The sequence below is a fragment of the Mustela nivalis genome (genome assembly GCF_964662115.1).
Source record: "Mustela nivalis genome assembly, chromosome: 6".
In the NCBI taxonomy this organism is placed as follows: Eukaryota; Metazoa; Chordata; class Mammalia; order Carnivora; family Mustelidae; genus Mustela; species Mustela nivalis.
Genome location: NC_139025.1, coordinates 51,577,209 through 51,591,931, shown reverse-complemented (window position 1 = coordinate 51,591,931; position 14,723 = coordinate 51,577,209). Strand labels below are relative to the sequence as shown.

Here is a 14,723-nt window from a genome sequence, read left to right as displayed (position 1 = left end):
TATAACAAACTCTAGAAAGGAGCTAAGATTGAATTTAGCTAGAGTTCATGATCTCTCTAATATATAATTAGGCATAATACTCTACAATTAGTACATTTTGGTTGAAAGTAGAGATCCTATGCAGTATTAGTCTCATGTATAGCAATGGCATTTGACATAAAACATGCAGAATTAATTTCATTTTCCTTGGTTTAACCACATAGTAATTTTGTTTGCAAAAACATTGACATTTGCCCTTCCATTAAGAAATATAATCACTTTTTTTTTAAGATTTTTTTTTTTAATTTATCTGACATAGATCACAAGTAGGCAGAGAGGCAAGCAGAGAGAGAGGAGGAAGCAGGCTCCCTGCAGAGCAGAGAGCTCGATGTGGGGCTCGATCCCAGGACCCTGGGATCATGACCTGAGCCGAAGGCAGAGGCTTAACCCACTGAGCCACCCAGGTGCCCCATAATCACTTTTTATTAAACAAAGAAATGCCAGGAAATCTTGTTGCAAATGCTTACGCTGGTTTCTCAATTGCCTTGTCTTCTCATTTTTTCTCACACGCAGGAGACATCTTCTGTCCGTGAAATTTCATTGATTTTATCACTGAAAGTGACATTGCTGCTTATTTCCTAGGTTCAGTGAATAAGTTCTATTCTAAATATAGCTCTAAATCCTGGGTTAATTCAATCACCATTAATTCAATAATCTCTATAGAACCTAGATAAGTTGGAAGTACTTAAACTTGTTAAAAGACACAGCCCTTGCCCTGGGGTAGGTTACAATTTCAGCTGGGAGCAGATATTCAGACAATTAAAGAATACTTTGAAGGAATGTAAGTACTAAAGGAAATCAAAAGATGGGTAAGGTCCTTAATTCAGGTATTAAACTAAATAGCTTATAAAGAATAAATAGCATTTTAATACATAGTTAGGAGTTGATTTTTACACACAATTAATGGGTCTATTAATGATAATTGTATTCACTTTCCTAAAATTTCATGGATGTACTTAGAAATATAATACCAAAGACAGAGAGAAAATTAAGCTATGCAAGTTATTCATTAGGATTCCATTTATACTTTGGTTCACTTGAATCACTGTCAAGCACTGCTATTTTTTTCCCTCAGAAAACCCACATGTAGCCTACAGTGTCCCCATGAAATATATGACTGAAGCTAACTTCCTGAAGAACATTAGTGCTGTAATATTTAGTCGATATTTCACATATCATGCAGAAGCCCAGAGTTACTAAACTGAGCCATAATTCTTAATTCACAGTTCATTCAGAAAGATTTTTTAGTGCCTACTTGTTTAACATAATCTTATAAACGATCCCTCACAAAGGATGTAAAAATCAACACATATCTTTAATGGGCTAATTGTGCTTCACTGCAGTGTTGAGTCTATAACAGCTTTTTAATAGTGAAAGAAATGATGGCATTTTCATCTTAATTTGCAAATATAATTGCCAATCTAAATAGCTTTTTGTTTCTAACTTAAGTGCTTATTGACAGCAGAAATCTCCCCAAAACACTAATAGAGTATTTAACATAATTGCATTTATTGAAAGAAAATCCAAGGGAAAATAACATACAGCTATCTGAAACTATTTAGCAGAAGTAAAATATCAAAATGAAAAGTAAGTTAAATCTAAACTTCAAGATCTAAAATGTAACTAATATTCAATATAAATTCAATACAATGTATATTTGATTAAACTTACACATTTAAATATACTGATGAGATTCAAAAAATAAAAATGATATCCTGGAAATCCAGGACAACAATTAAGAACCATATGAAAACAAACTGAAACTAACAAGCTAATCCTTATTTCATAGAATTTCCCATCATTTTTATTGAAAAATAAGAATATTTTTTAGCTCAACTCATGGAAAATTAGAACAATTGAAATTAAATTCAATCAGTTGTAAATATTCTCTTGAGAAAATTATTTCATTTCTATCCAGAGTTTAACCTCTATCCTGCTCAAAATTTTGAATAATGATCCCTTAATTTCAGTGTACTCAATGTGGGTTCAGGGCAGTGAAATCACTACTCATATTTTATTTTTATTCTAATAATGTCAATAAAGAAGTACATATGGAAATATATGGAATGGTTATTGCTCCCTAACTTTCAGTTGTTTCTAAACAGACATGAACATATGATGGATTGATTCTGAATTGACATATTGCCCATTCAAATTTCAAATCTTTGAGTTGTAATTTTTCTAGTAGTATATTTGTAGATATTATGAATACTCAGCAAAGAGCTCTTTAATACCAGTTTTGAAAAAAGTTCTTTTGTGGTAGCTTTTCTGCTAAGTTGAAGTAAAAAAATGTCAGAGACGGCTTTTTAAAAATAAGCACTAAGAAAACTAATTAAACTGGTTAGACACAAAAGGAACGTTGTAGGAAAGGAAATAGCATGGGCTTGAACCCTATGACTTTATTGTTTTCACAGAAAATGCAATAACTCCTCATTGATATCAACTACCCAGTTGCAAGAAGAGTATATACCTTCTGCTTTGTTGAGATGCAGGCAAAGCAATTTTTAAGTAGTCATCAACCAAAAGGAAATGAATCTGAAGTGAATTTTTTTCCAGTTTAAATACTGTTGTGAGGCCCTGATCTTTGAAAGGCACATAAAAAAAAAAAAAAAAAAAAAGAAAAAGAAAATTTTGTTGTTGTTAAAGAAACGCATTCAAAAAGAATCCTTTGAAAATCACATTAGTCTGTCACCATTTTTCAAATCACTAATCAAAACAAACAAAATAGGTCATGAAAAATACCACAGCCAGTTTCATAAGTCTTAAGTGTAGAACTGAATTAATTAATTGTTCTTCAAATTACACACTTTGACAGGTAAGTTTATTATAAAGTCTTAAAGTAAAAATGCATGTTTGGTGAAAGTACAGTTGTCATTCATATTTTGTCATATTTTAAAATATAAAAGAGTGGGATTATTTTTACTATTTGTAACATGATATAACTGACTAGCTGCTTTGTAATTCTGATTATTATAATGATCATAATTCACTGCCATGCCAAAGTCAATTGTGTGGTATATGTGAAATGGAGTACCATTTGTTTTGGCCTGTTGTACGACATTGTAGTGTATGTACCATGCATCTTTCAGATCTCTTTAAGAAAATTTCATGGCAGGCCAAGCTTCTAACTTACTAAGTACTACGAATCACACAGAACAAGAAAACATCTCAAACCAGGGATACATAGCATATTGTAACTCATGATGGGACGAAAATATAGGTAGCAGAAAGAAAAAAAAAAAGAGAGAAGGGCTAGATATGTATATAACATCTGTAAGAGAAGTTTGAGGTTTTTTTAAAAGCACAAAATAAAAAGTTGTTATTTTTAAATAATGCATAGGCAATGAGTATTTAATATAAATCCTACAAATATGACAGGGCATCCTTTTCTCACTTTTGAGATTGTTGAAAAGGAATAGTATTGGGCATGATTTGGCTATTCTGGAGACTTTAGTGAATTTGGTGAATTTCAACATATCTAAGATGCCATCAGTTTTAATATGCACTTTTATTTTATGTATCGCTACACAGAAATGTGACCAATTATAGTTAAAATAGGCCCAGTTGCAGAGATGTTAAAATATGGAGGAACAAGCATCTTTGAACTACTGAAACAGAGTAGGTTCCTAATTAATCGGATCAGTTACTGACACTAGGAAATTACATGGTTTAATCTTTCTCCCAGAGAATTAAAAGCTCCATTGCCTGATGCCTTCCTATAAAGAACAACAATAACAGAAATGGCATCAATTACACTTAAAATGTCATCAAAAAGAAAAAAGGGAAATATGTTGGTGAGTTCAACTCTTAATAAATACAAAAAATATTAGGAAAAGAAAGGCAGTTGATAAACAGGTAAGTGCTTTAAAATCATCATTCTTGTAACTAATGTTAAACAGGAGATTCCTTAACACACTTTACATTTCACTTATCCCAACCTTTTAAAATTTCCCACATTTTGATTCATTTTCTTTCAATTAAAGCAACTGAACATTTGATCTGGAATGCAAAACATTCTACAATTCAAAGATTGTTGGTTTATATAAATGAACCCACTTGAGATATATATTCTAATTTATTACCTTATCAATAAATCTGATTGTTTTGCAGTTCTTCTCATTGCCCTTTGTACTTGGCACTCATTTACAATTTCTCAAAAATTTAATCAAAATTAATTTTTGAAGTACCAGCCAGTTCTCATGACTTCTGAGGCATGTGTATTCTTATTGTGTGAAAGGTTATAAAGGACTTCAGTATTTTATAAGGATTGAAGCTTTCACTTGCAACAATTTCTTTATGCAGTGTTAATAAGGAGAAAAGAAGACTTGATTATTTTCCTGGAAAGGACGAAGGTATATCCAAATATTCTAAACACACATTTTCTTTTAGTTCTTTGCGAAAGTCTCACTCAAATCAAATTCAAGATAAGGGAAGAAGGCTGCAATGAGCTAAGCCTTTCTTTAGATGAAAACAGTTTTATTAGTATTATCAGCAATGAGTGTGCAGAAAATCAGTTAGGAAGGATGATCCACTAATGTGGGACAGTGGAGGGAAGTAGTTAGTTGCTATATAAAATGAAAGTCAAGGTGAATGAGAGTTAGTAAATACTAAGTGCCCTAAATATTGTTTAAACTCTTTGGTTTGGATTTGATAAAACAGATGGTTGACTGTAATTCTGAAAATTTTCAATATGCCTGATGTGTTAAAATAAATTACAAAGCTTATTAGTTAATTCTGTTTAATTTAAAGGAATTGGTTTAGCTCTTTTATCACTACCTAGATATTCCAGCTGGTCCCCTCTTTAACTACGAAAATGAGCATTAAATTCCAAGTTCACATCTGTTTCATATTTTACTTTCACAGGTTTGACTTTTGTTATTTTTGTTGTTGTTACATGTATGAAAAGTATGGAAGAGTACATCAGGGGTTCCTATTAAATTCTTTCCTGCAGACATTAAGGTATATGAAGCCCTGAAGATTTATCCCATGGTAACATAACCAATAAATTATATAACTAATCTCATTTTGGTGACAAGTAAACATTGCTCAACAAACACACATACCGCTTTGCATACCTTACCTGGAAAGAGGCTTTATTGAACATAGCTGTAAAATTATCTTTTAAGTTGAATTATTGAATTTGCACAAACATTTCTACAGAATTTTTTTTCTTTTAAAAATCAAGCTTTGTCATTTTCCACTACATTTTGTTGTGCTTTTTATATTAATATTTGCAAATGTTATAATTTAATACTTATATCCCAATTACTTGCATAATCAGTTTTTTTTAAATCCTGGGGTGTTGAAAGAACATATAATAATAATAATAATATTCTTCTTTAGACAAAAGTCTTTTTAAATGAAGTTAAAAGCTGAGATAATTTAAGGAAAAAGATCTTCAAATTTTCATAACCAACAGGTTTAAGTGAAATTTACAATGCATTGGAAAACTGGCTGGTTAAAGGTATGATTTGTCCTCAGGTAGCTCAAAATCATTTTTACAGGTTTTCGTTTTTTTGTAAAAGTGTTTTTAATCTTGGTAAAATAATAAAATAATATTTCACAATTTGCACAGAGTCTGACTAAAGGGCAGAGGCATATTACCTTCAGTGTTTAGAATAAAGCCAGATTTTTCAGGCCCAGTTCCGCTGTAGAGTTTGTGCACACTGCAATCACAAACATTTTCTTGCTCCCTCTAAAGCTAGGGCCAATTTCATTTCAAATGGAGGTTAGAGTTAAAAAAAACCACTCTTGTGTTTTACCACCTTCTGCGCTAAGTATTATCTCAACAACCTTTTGCTCTGGTTGACCCATATAATAACCTGGAAGAAAAAAGTGTTGCTCCCATGTCTGGTCTCAATGGAAGTTATTTTCTAATGGACAATAAGCCGAAAGGCCATGGCTGTCTAGGAGGTCAAACAACAAATATCTCGTCTGCATGGGCTTACGCAGCAGCTCCGGTCCTTTCTTCTTCAGAAGCGGCTTTTGTGGTCTTGCCTGTAATTTGCACATTTAGGCTCTGTAGTTTGTTTATAAAATAGTTTTACACAAACCACTCTTAGCAGTGCAAGCTTCTGAGTTGAAAATTATTCAGGCTTGTTTCATTGAAGGCACTTGGTTTCCATGGCAATTTATAAAAGATGGTGGTTTGGTTTCTTCATTGGAACAGATGACTTAGTTTGGGTGTTCAAGTGGCCGCAAGCAAACTCCGATAAGCCTGTGTAATATGTAAGCCCAGGTTTACCATCCTGGATAGTAATGCATGCAAAAAGAGACAGCATACAGTTATCTAGCTTAGCCATGGGAGGAAAACAAATAATAACAATAAAGATGGGATGGGGACAGGTGGGGAGGAGCACGAATGTTTTAAATAATTCTGAGTTCGGGTTATTTTTAAGGAACGGTAACAACCAAAGGTAAAAGGGCCTACATTTATTTAATTCTCTACGTAAAACCTTCTTGAAAGGAAAATAAATGCCAGCTCTTCACGTACCCTGTTTACAGTGAGGTTTTTGTTGGCAGGCCATTAGGTTTCCATGGTAACAAGCAAACTATTCATTTGAAACAAAACCAGCCATGACTTTGTGCTTTGACAAGGATTTCTATAGCTTTTTTTTTTTTTTTTCCAGAGTTCAACCAGATGACCAGATGATGCTGTAATCTTTTTAGCCACAAAAGCACCTGAAGGTCTCTTCTCTACTCAGGTCAAGATTATCTTTTATATGTAGTTTGGAATAAGTTATACTTCCATGATGTCTTTTTATCCCCAGTGCTTTAAAAAATTCGTTTTTATTATTTTATTTTTGAGTCAGTAGTCAGTGGAGGAATCTTTGGTAGTTTGTTTTTTCAATGTCCATTTACAAAGACTCTTTCTTCATGCCAGTGCCTGGTGAATCTTTTATAGCCTCTGCCAGGATAAGGTCACCTTCGAGGACTTAAGATAGAGATGAGGACGATGACCGGAAAAAGCCATAGATGTACTAAAATTCCAACAGCACCATCAACAGAATCTAAAGACAAGGAAAATAAATGCCAAGAAACAAACAAACAAAAAGAATAAATATTCTATGTAGCTACCAATACAACTTTGGTGAACTAATAAAACAACAGTAGTATGTGGAAAATATTTTTGGAAAATACTTTTTTGTTTGTTTTATTAGTCTATTTCCAAGACATGTGAAAAGGAAAATAAAGGTGTTGTTAGAAAAGTAGAAATATTTTTAAGTTGATATGATATGCTTGAGAACTTGTCCAGAAGGTATTTGTCTAAGTTTTTGGCTGAACTCAATCAACCTCAGAGTCCTTCTAGCCACCTGGAAGTATGCACACATAAGAAATTGTTAGAAATCCTAAGAGGTCTTTTTTTCCCCCAAAGCTTCCAAAAATGATTAAGATTAAAGGCTGAGAGAAAAACTACTTTCTATGAAAACTAGGAAGGGATTGTTAGGGGTAGAAAATCAGCCACCATAAATAGTGGATTATATATGCTTAGGTCAGTCCTGTATCTATAAATTGAATAAATAATTATCTATTCAATGTGAGTTTTAGAATCAGTCCATTTAAAAAAATCTGTTCCACGATTCTGCCTTAAGATTCCTATCATAATTGGTGTTTCAAATAAAGCTTCATGTCCAAGTGATACATTGTAGAATATATGCGTTGCCCAGGAGGGCTAACATGAACAAGTACCATAATTCAGTCATCTGGCTTAAGTTACAAAATGGCTCTCACCTAGGAGAGAGGTAGATTTTGGACACAACAGACAAGCGCAGCTTTTAATAGTGTGGGCCGTGGTACTGCCTGAGAAGGTTTGGGAACCAGAGCACTCAAGAAGAGGCTTTTGGCTGCCAGGCTGGTTTGTACTTAGAAATTAACATTAATTTAATATTCACCAAACAATGTTTGTCACCGTGAGCTTAGCAAATGCTAGTTAAGTAGATACAGGTGTAACAGGATACTTTCTCATACCAAAGAAAATGTTTCTGTTTAATAAGGTTGCTTCCTCTGATTTATAAAGGCTGAATAAAAATACCCCCAATATGTACAGATATATCTTATTTAAAACAGCCACACATTTCTCTGACTTTAGAAGAGAAGATACCTGATTTTGAAAGTGTTGTATTTTTGTAACAGTAAAGTCCTTTGGGGTTTGCATCCTCATTTCACTGTTGCTACTCTTACCACTTCTGTTTTCTCCATGAGGGAGAATGTTCTCTCTTGCTTTCCTCATTTGGAAAGTTTCAATGTTTTGAATTTAATTTATAATAACTTTCGGTGATCAAATTATCCAAATGTATCCAAATTATCCATGGATAATACGGAGGTTATCCAAATTATCCAAATTATCCAAATTTCTATGTAAGATAGTAACCACCTTCAGTGGTTATTATTATTACTAGAATGTTACTGTGACTGATATATGTTATGAAATTCAAAAGAAATCTCATTCTCCTCCTCCAAGGAGAATGCATGCTTTTCTGCGCATTTTGCAAATCTACTTCATGTGGATACTGCTACTGGTTTTCTAAAGCAAAATTAGCCAGACACAGGGGGAAATTTTTACTGAATCTGTTACTCAGAATGCTAAGTGTAATGACAAGGAGGTGAAGACTATGAGCAAAGTGACTCATTGTTATAAACAATCTTAGTTTTTGTCTTTTTACAATGCTTAAAAATGGAGTCAGTTCAGTTTGTATGAGCAATCACTGGGTAGTTGCAGAAATTTAACTTTCAACATCTAGACTAGTATAATTTTTCATTAAATACACTCAAACCAACAAAGACTCTGATTTGCTCTAGACTTAAGAAAATGGATTTTCATGCTCCTTTTATACATACTAAATAATTGATGAGTTATTTGTGTAAATTTAGCTTGATCGATATCCCTTTATATAAACATGGAAGTAAAGATTCCAGATGGACCTATGAAAATACTTCAACTGGAGGAAATTTTAAAAGACATGATTTTAGTTTTTCAACTGTACATGGATAATATGGAGATGAAGATTTTAAGAAGGAGCTCAATACATAATTCTGATGTTTTTGCATTATTTATAATTTTTTAATTTATGTCTCTGATTCAAAACATTTTTGTGGTGACAAAATAAAATCTGAAGATATTATTAAACTATAATATTCAAACCACAGTACAAAAATGAAACCGAATTACTAAACAAGATTGTGATGCACATAGAAGAATTATACCAGAATACCAGAAAAAAATGGGCTGATTTATTACATAGACCTAAGCCAAAATTACTTTTGTCTTATCTTAGGTCAAATATACATACCATCAAATTTAATACTTTGTTTTAAAAAATCTTCAAAATTTTAGTGTCTCACATATAAGGAATTTCTAAATTCACAAACCAAAAATAAATGAGTTTTAAAAATTAGACCATTTTAGTTTAGTTTAATAGTTATTATATTACTTTAATATCACATCAAACCAGTCCAGGAATAGACACTTACTCTTAGTCGTTAGGTCTTGTTTTGCACATTCTCCTTCTGCAATTGACACATCATCAATGGCAATGTCACCTTCTATGCCAGGACCTCGAATACCTTCAAAAATGAGCTATAAATATGAATGAAACAAACCTAAATGTCTATCTTTGATTTGTAGATGGATTTTATTGAGAAATCGAGGAGCCAAACCTAAAACTGACAGAAATTCTGACATTTATTATCAATGGTCTTTAAAAATGTTACTTACAAAAAACATAAATGTTCTTAACAAAACCAGTGACAGGATATTCCTTGCTTACTATTAGTTTTTCACATCAAAAGCTCTGTGTTGATTTTCAAACGAAACAAAACTGAGTAACATAATAAAAACTACCACTACTACAAACCCCAGCACTTTTTGTTTTCAGGGGTAAGGAAAAAGGTTTATTTGAACAGTATTTCTCTAAAATAGATGTCCTCCAATTTTGTCTAAACACGTAACACTGGTTTTCTAGAAATATTTTCTGGAATGAATCAGTTCTGTATTCTTTACAACAGTATTATGGTTACTGAAGCTCAGAACAAGGGATTACCATCTTTATGAAATTTGTTTACTCTCTTGCAAAAATGTGAATAACTTTCTCACATTCCTATACGTTATATCTATGATTTCACTTTTGACAATCTACCTTTAAGAACTGAAGATATTTATGGGTTTACCTATGTTGAGTATTTAATGACAGACTTTTGCATTTCAACAGTGATTGACATTGAGGTTTAATACATCAAAGTTGAAAGAATAGCTAGCTAATGAAATCACTCTCCTATTATTACTAAATTCTGAATACAGTGACAAATAAGGACATCAGCAAATTTTTATTATTTCATTTTTACAGAAATAAGACTGTTTTAAAATTTTCTCTCTAACCCCACAATTATTCCTTGCTTCTAGCAAAACCTTTTAATCTTTTTGATATGAAAAAGCAACTATGCATTTAGTGATTATATTCACAAACATTTCTACATGCCAAAATGAAATATCTAGTTTGGTCTTTCCAAGGAAAAATTAGCTTAATGAAAAGGTGTTTCAACATGGAACTGATGTGTGCATTTTTATACAATTTCTAGCCTTGTTTCGTTGCAACAAATTAGAGGGAAAGTCTATTTTTATCGATGCCAATATCTTTGGTTTTGTTTTTGCCTTTGAAAGTATCTTGATATGGTTCATTAAAGGCAAGTTTGTGGTGATTTTCAGAAAACTTAGGCTACCTTTGAGAAGTTCATCTGTTGTTCTCTGATGTACTATATTAATTTTATTGACTGAGATTTCTTTTTTTTTCTTTTTTTAATTTTTTATTTTTTATAAACATATATTTTTATCCCCAGGGGTACAGGTCTGTGAATCACCAGGTTTACACACTTCACAGCACTCACCAAAGCACATACCCTCCCCAATGTCTATAATCCCACCCCTTCTCGCAAACCTCCTCCCCCCAGCAACCCTCAGTTTGTTTTGTGAGATTAAGAGTCACTTATGGTTTGTCTCCCTCCCAATCCCATTGACTGAGATTTCTAAGTGATAAGCAGAAGCCTTAGTTATCAACTTTTGTACTGAGTCCCTTTTCCACACTTGAATATAATATAATCCACATGAGTAAGAATAATTTTCACGATTTGATAGGAGAAAAAGGTTCAGAGAAATTTTTATTTTTATGTTTAACTTGTGTAGAAAGAGTTTCCTCCTTACCTATGTTGAGATAAATAAGTTAATAAAGAATTGTCCAAAGCTATTTCTTTGAAAAACATCCAAAATGCCATGCATCACTGAAGCCAAAACAAAATGGCAGACCAGAATTAAAATATGGTATAGAATCACGTTAGTGGTATACAGATTCTCAGTCCTTAGAATCAGCAATGAAGTATTACTTTGGCTGCCTGAAAATAATGACTTGCATTTGACATAGGGTGGTGTTTTTGAAAGTTATCTGGAAAGTGGCTAAAAAAATCCTCAGAGGACTGTTTTAATCACAAGGTCCTCAAAGTGAGAATTAAAAATACCAAAATCAATGGTATAAAAATCCAAAAGCACTGACATCAGAAAGGGGGAAGTCACTTTAGTGACTGTGGAATATTGCACATTATGGATATCACATAATTTATTTAACTAGCACCCTACTGATATTGGTAGACATTTAAATTATTTTCGGCTATTCTGGACAAGACTGAGATTAATGCATTTTATTTTTTATTTTATTATTTTTAAGTAGGATCCATGCCCAGTGGCGAGTCCAACATGGGGCTCCAACTCACAAACCTGAGATCAAGACGTGAGCTGAGATCGAGAGTCAGATGTTTAACAGACTGAGCCACCCAGGTGTCCCAGGATGAATGCATTTTAAAAACATTAATATACACACTTTTTAAGAACACACAGCTCTTTAAGGTCATCATAAATTGCCCCTATCAGCACCATTGCCTTTTTCCTACCCATGGGTTTTTTAGTCATTGGGTATTTTTGTTTTGTTTTATTTTGATATGTGCTGCTTACCTGGTTGAGAATCAATGTTAGAGTAAATCAATGGTTATTCCCACCCCCTTCTTAGTTTCAGTCATGTGATGCTGAGTCTTCTCTCCTGAAGATAACAACATGAATGGAGTGTTATCTTGGAGAAAGTCAGAAATCACAGATTCATGATGATATGCATCCATAAAATCCAACATGCTCCACGTTGTCCCCATGGCTAATACTTAACTGAATAAAAGTGGAGTGCTATCATCTCAATTCTTTGTTTTTTGCAGGTACTAAAAGAATCTAATGGAGTAAATCATAGATTTCTGCCTTCCAGTCAGGTTTTAGGTCTGGACTGAAGCAGGAATGGGAATGTACTAAGAGAATTTTGTTTGGTAAAGAGGAAACCTCTTCGGTCATCAAGAGTTTTAATTTTAAAAGATGGTGTGGGAGGGAAAGGTTGTAAGCACTGCTTGTAGAAGGCAGTAAATTTGGGGTGTGCAATGCAGTCACAGCAAAGAAGAGGACTGAATTTCTTTGTGTGGAAAGTGAGGTGTTGGGGAGAAGACTAATAAGGGTAGGTTAGAATGTTCTGCACCTGCTCACACTTGAAATTCAAACAGATGAAACTGAAGTCATAATCTTTTCATTGGGAAAGATGTTGGAAAAACGGGTTAGGAGTACATGGATTTTCCATCTTAGGTATGTAGAGGTGAATAGGTGATAAAATTATCCACCCAAGTATTTTCTTCTAATTTAAAGCTCACAATTATTCTCACTTAGCAAGTTCTAGTCACCTGGAGGTAGGTGGCAATATAAAAAAGATGAGGCTGTTTTAAAAGTGAAAACTAAAATGTATAATACATCAAAATCATTTCTGAATTTTTCAAAGCTCCTTGCCCTGGAATAATGCTGCCATTGCTCAAAACCCTTCAGAATTTCTTTCAATGACTTTAAAGTATTAATCACTCCTACTTTTCCCATTAACTTCCTGTAACCTCCCTTCCTTCCACCTCCCTGTGCAGGAGAGACCTAGGTTTGTGTTTAAACACAAGGTCAGACCTGGGTCGGCGCTAAACACAGAGTCCTGAAGCAGAGAGGCTGTGGAGGACACTGACACACTTCTTTTGTGGTAGGACTGAGAGGAAGTGCTGCAGAGCCTTCTGTGGTAAGTGTCAGAGTAGACTGAGTGATGCAATTTAATGTGTTTGCTTCCTCCCTGCAATATGTTGACTGGTGTAGCTGGCGGAACAACAAAAATACAAATCAACGAAAGTCAAATTTTCATGTGTTCAGAGGACTGCCTAGATCTAGAACATTCTCTTATATGAATACTTCATCCCTTGTGGATCCTGAATGAGTTAAGGATTAGTAATAATACTTGGCTGATTTGTTAGTCTATTATTTACATTTATCAGCACAACTATGGATAATACAGTTTGTCACTGAGTAAAGCAACTAAATTACTTTCTGTATAAGCATAGCAGGTGTTTTATTTATCATGTGTGGAAATAAATCAGATGTTTTATATATTGTGTGTGGAAATAAATCAGAATTATAGTAGTTACTAGTAGGATAATAAAAATAATTTCTGACAATTAGTCTCTTGGGATAGTTATATAATTAGTGTTTTTAATGTTTATTTATGATTTTGTGATAATAGGGAATCCAATTCATTGGGCCAGAGGAGTATCATAGTCCTCCTCAGGGTCCTCTTTGAACAGGAAGAAAAAGATCCTGTGTGGGATATTTGTTTGCTTCCTTTTAATTTCCATTGCAGTTTTGCTCTTACAAAGATTTTTTTTTTTTTTTTAATTCCTACCGACTCTCACAAAGAGATCCTTATTGCATTGTTCTTTTTATGTTCTGAGCTCCAACTATATCTTTGAATTATTATAACAACATTTTATAGACTCTAATACTCTCATAAGTGGCTTCTGGACTAAGACTTAGAGAGATACCTTTTCCTGTATATTGTTTTTGATTGTAAAGTAGGTAATTAAAATAAAATGCATACATATTCCATTTAAACAATGTACCTTGGCCAAACTTTCCAGTTTTATATATAAACACTATATATATATATATATATATATATACAAACTTTCCAGTGTTTATAAAAATACTTGGTGACAACATTGAGATACCACCTTACATCAGTTAGAATGGCCAAAATTAGCAAGCTAGGAAACAACTTGTGTTGGAGAGGATGTGGAGAAAGGGGAACCCTTTTACACAGTTGGTGGGAATGCAAGTTGGTGCAGCCACTTTGGAGAACAGTGTGGAGATTCCTCAAGAAATTAAAAATAGAGCTTCCCTATGACCCTGCAATTGCACTATTGGGTATTTACCCCAAAGATTCAGATGTAGTGAAAAGAAGGGCCATTTGTACCCCACTGTTTATAGTAGCAATGGCCACAGTCGCCAAACTGTGAAAAGAGCCAAGACGCCCTTCAGTGGACGAATGGATAAGGAAGATGTGGTCCATATACACTATGGAGTATTATGCCTCCATCAGAAAGGATGAATACCCAACTTTTGTAGCAACATGGATGGAACTGGACGAGATTATGCTGAGTGAAATAAGTCAAGCAGAGAGAGTCAATTATCATATGATCTCACTTATTTGCGGAGCATAACACATAACATGGAGGACATGGGGAGATGGAGAGGAGAAGGGAGTTGAGGGAAATTGGAAGGGGAGGTGAACCATGAGAGTCTATAGACT

At 33.5% G+C, this 14,723-nt stretch overlaps 1 protein-coding gene across 3 annotated transcripts in view; it reads right to left on the bottom strand.

Annotated features, from left to right (window-relative positions):
- MDGA2 (MAM domain containing glycosylphosphatidylinositol anchor 2) overlaps window positions 1–14,723 on the bottom strand; it is a 996,453-nt gene that overhangs the window by 132,784 nt on the left and 848,946 nt on the right. Inside the window, exons 16-18 of one of the 3 annotated variants that reach the window (XR_014312926.1) lie at window positions 9,511–9,616; window positions 6,533–7,049; window positions 3,529–6,287 (exon numbers count right to left, since the gene is read on the bottom strand). The exons of 1 other annotated variant lie outside the window; for it this stretch is intronic. Coding sequence is in view for 1 of the 2 variants with exons in the window: in XM_082735224.1 (XP_082591350.1) it covers window positions 6,961–7,049; window positions 9,511–9,616 (195 nt within the window). In the remaining variant the exon portion in view is untranslated. Of the gene's footprint in view, window positions 1–3,528; window positions 7,050–9,510; window positions 9,617–14,723 lie in introns of those variants that run through there. One more of the 3 variants, XM_082735224.1, reaches the window with a different exon arrangement.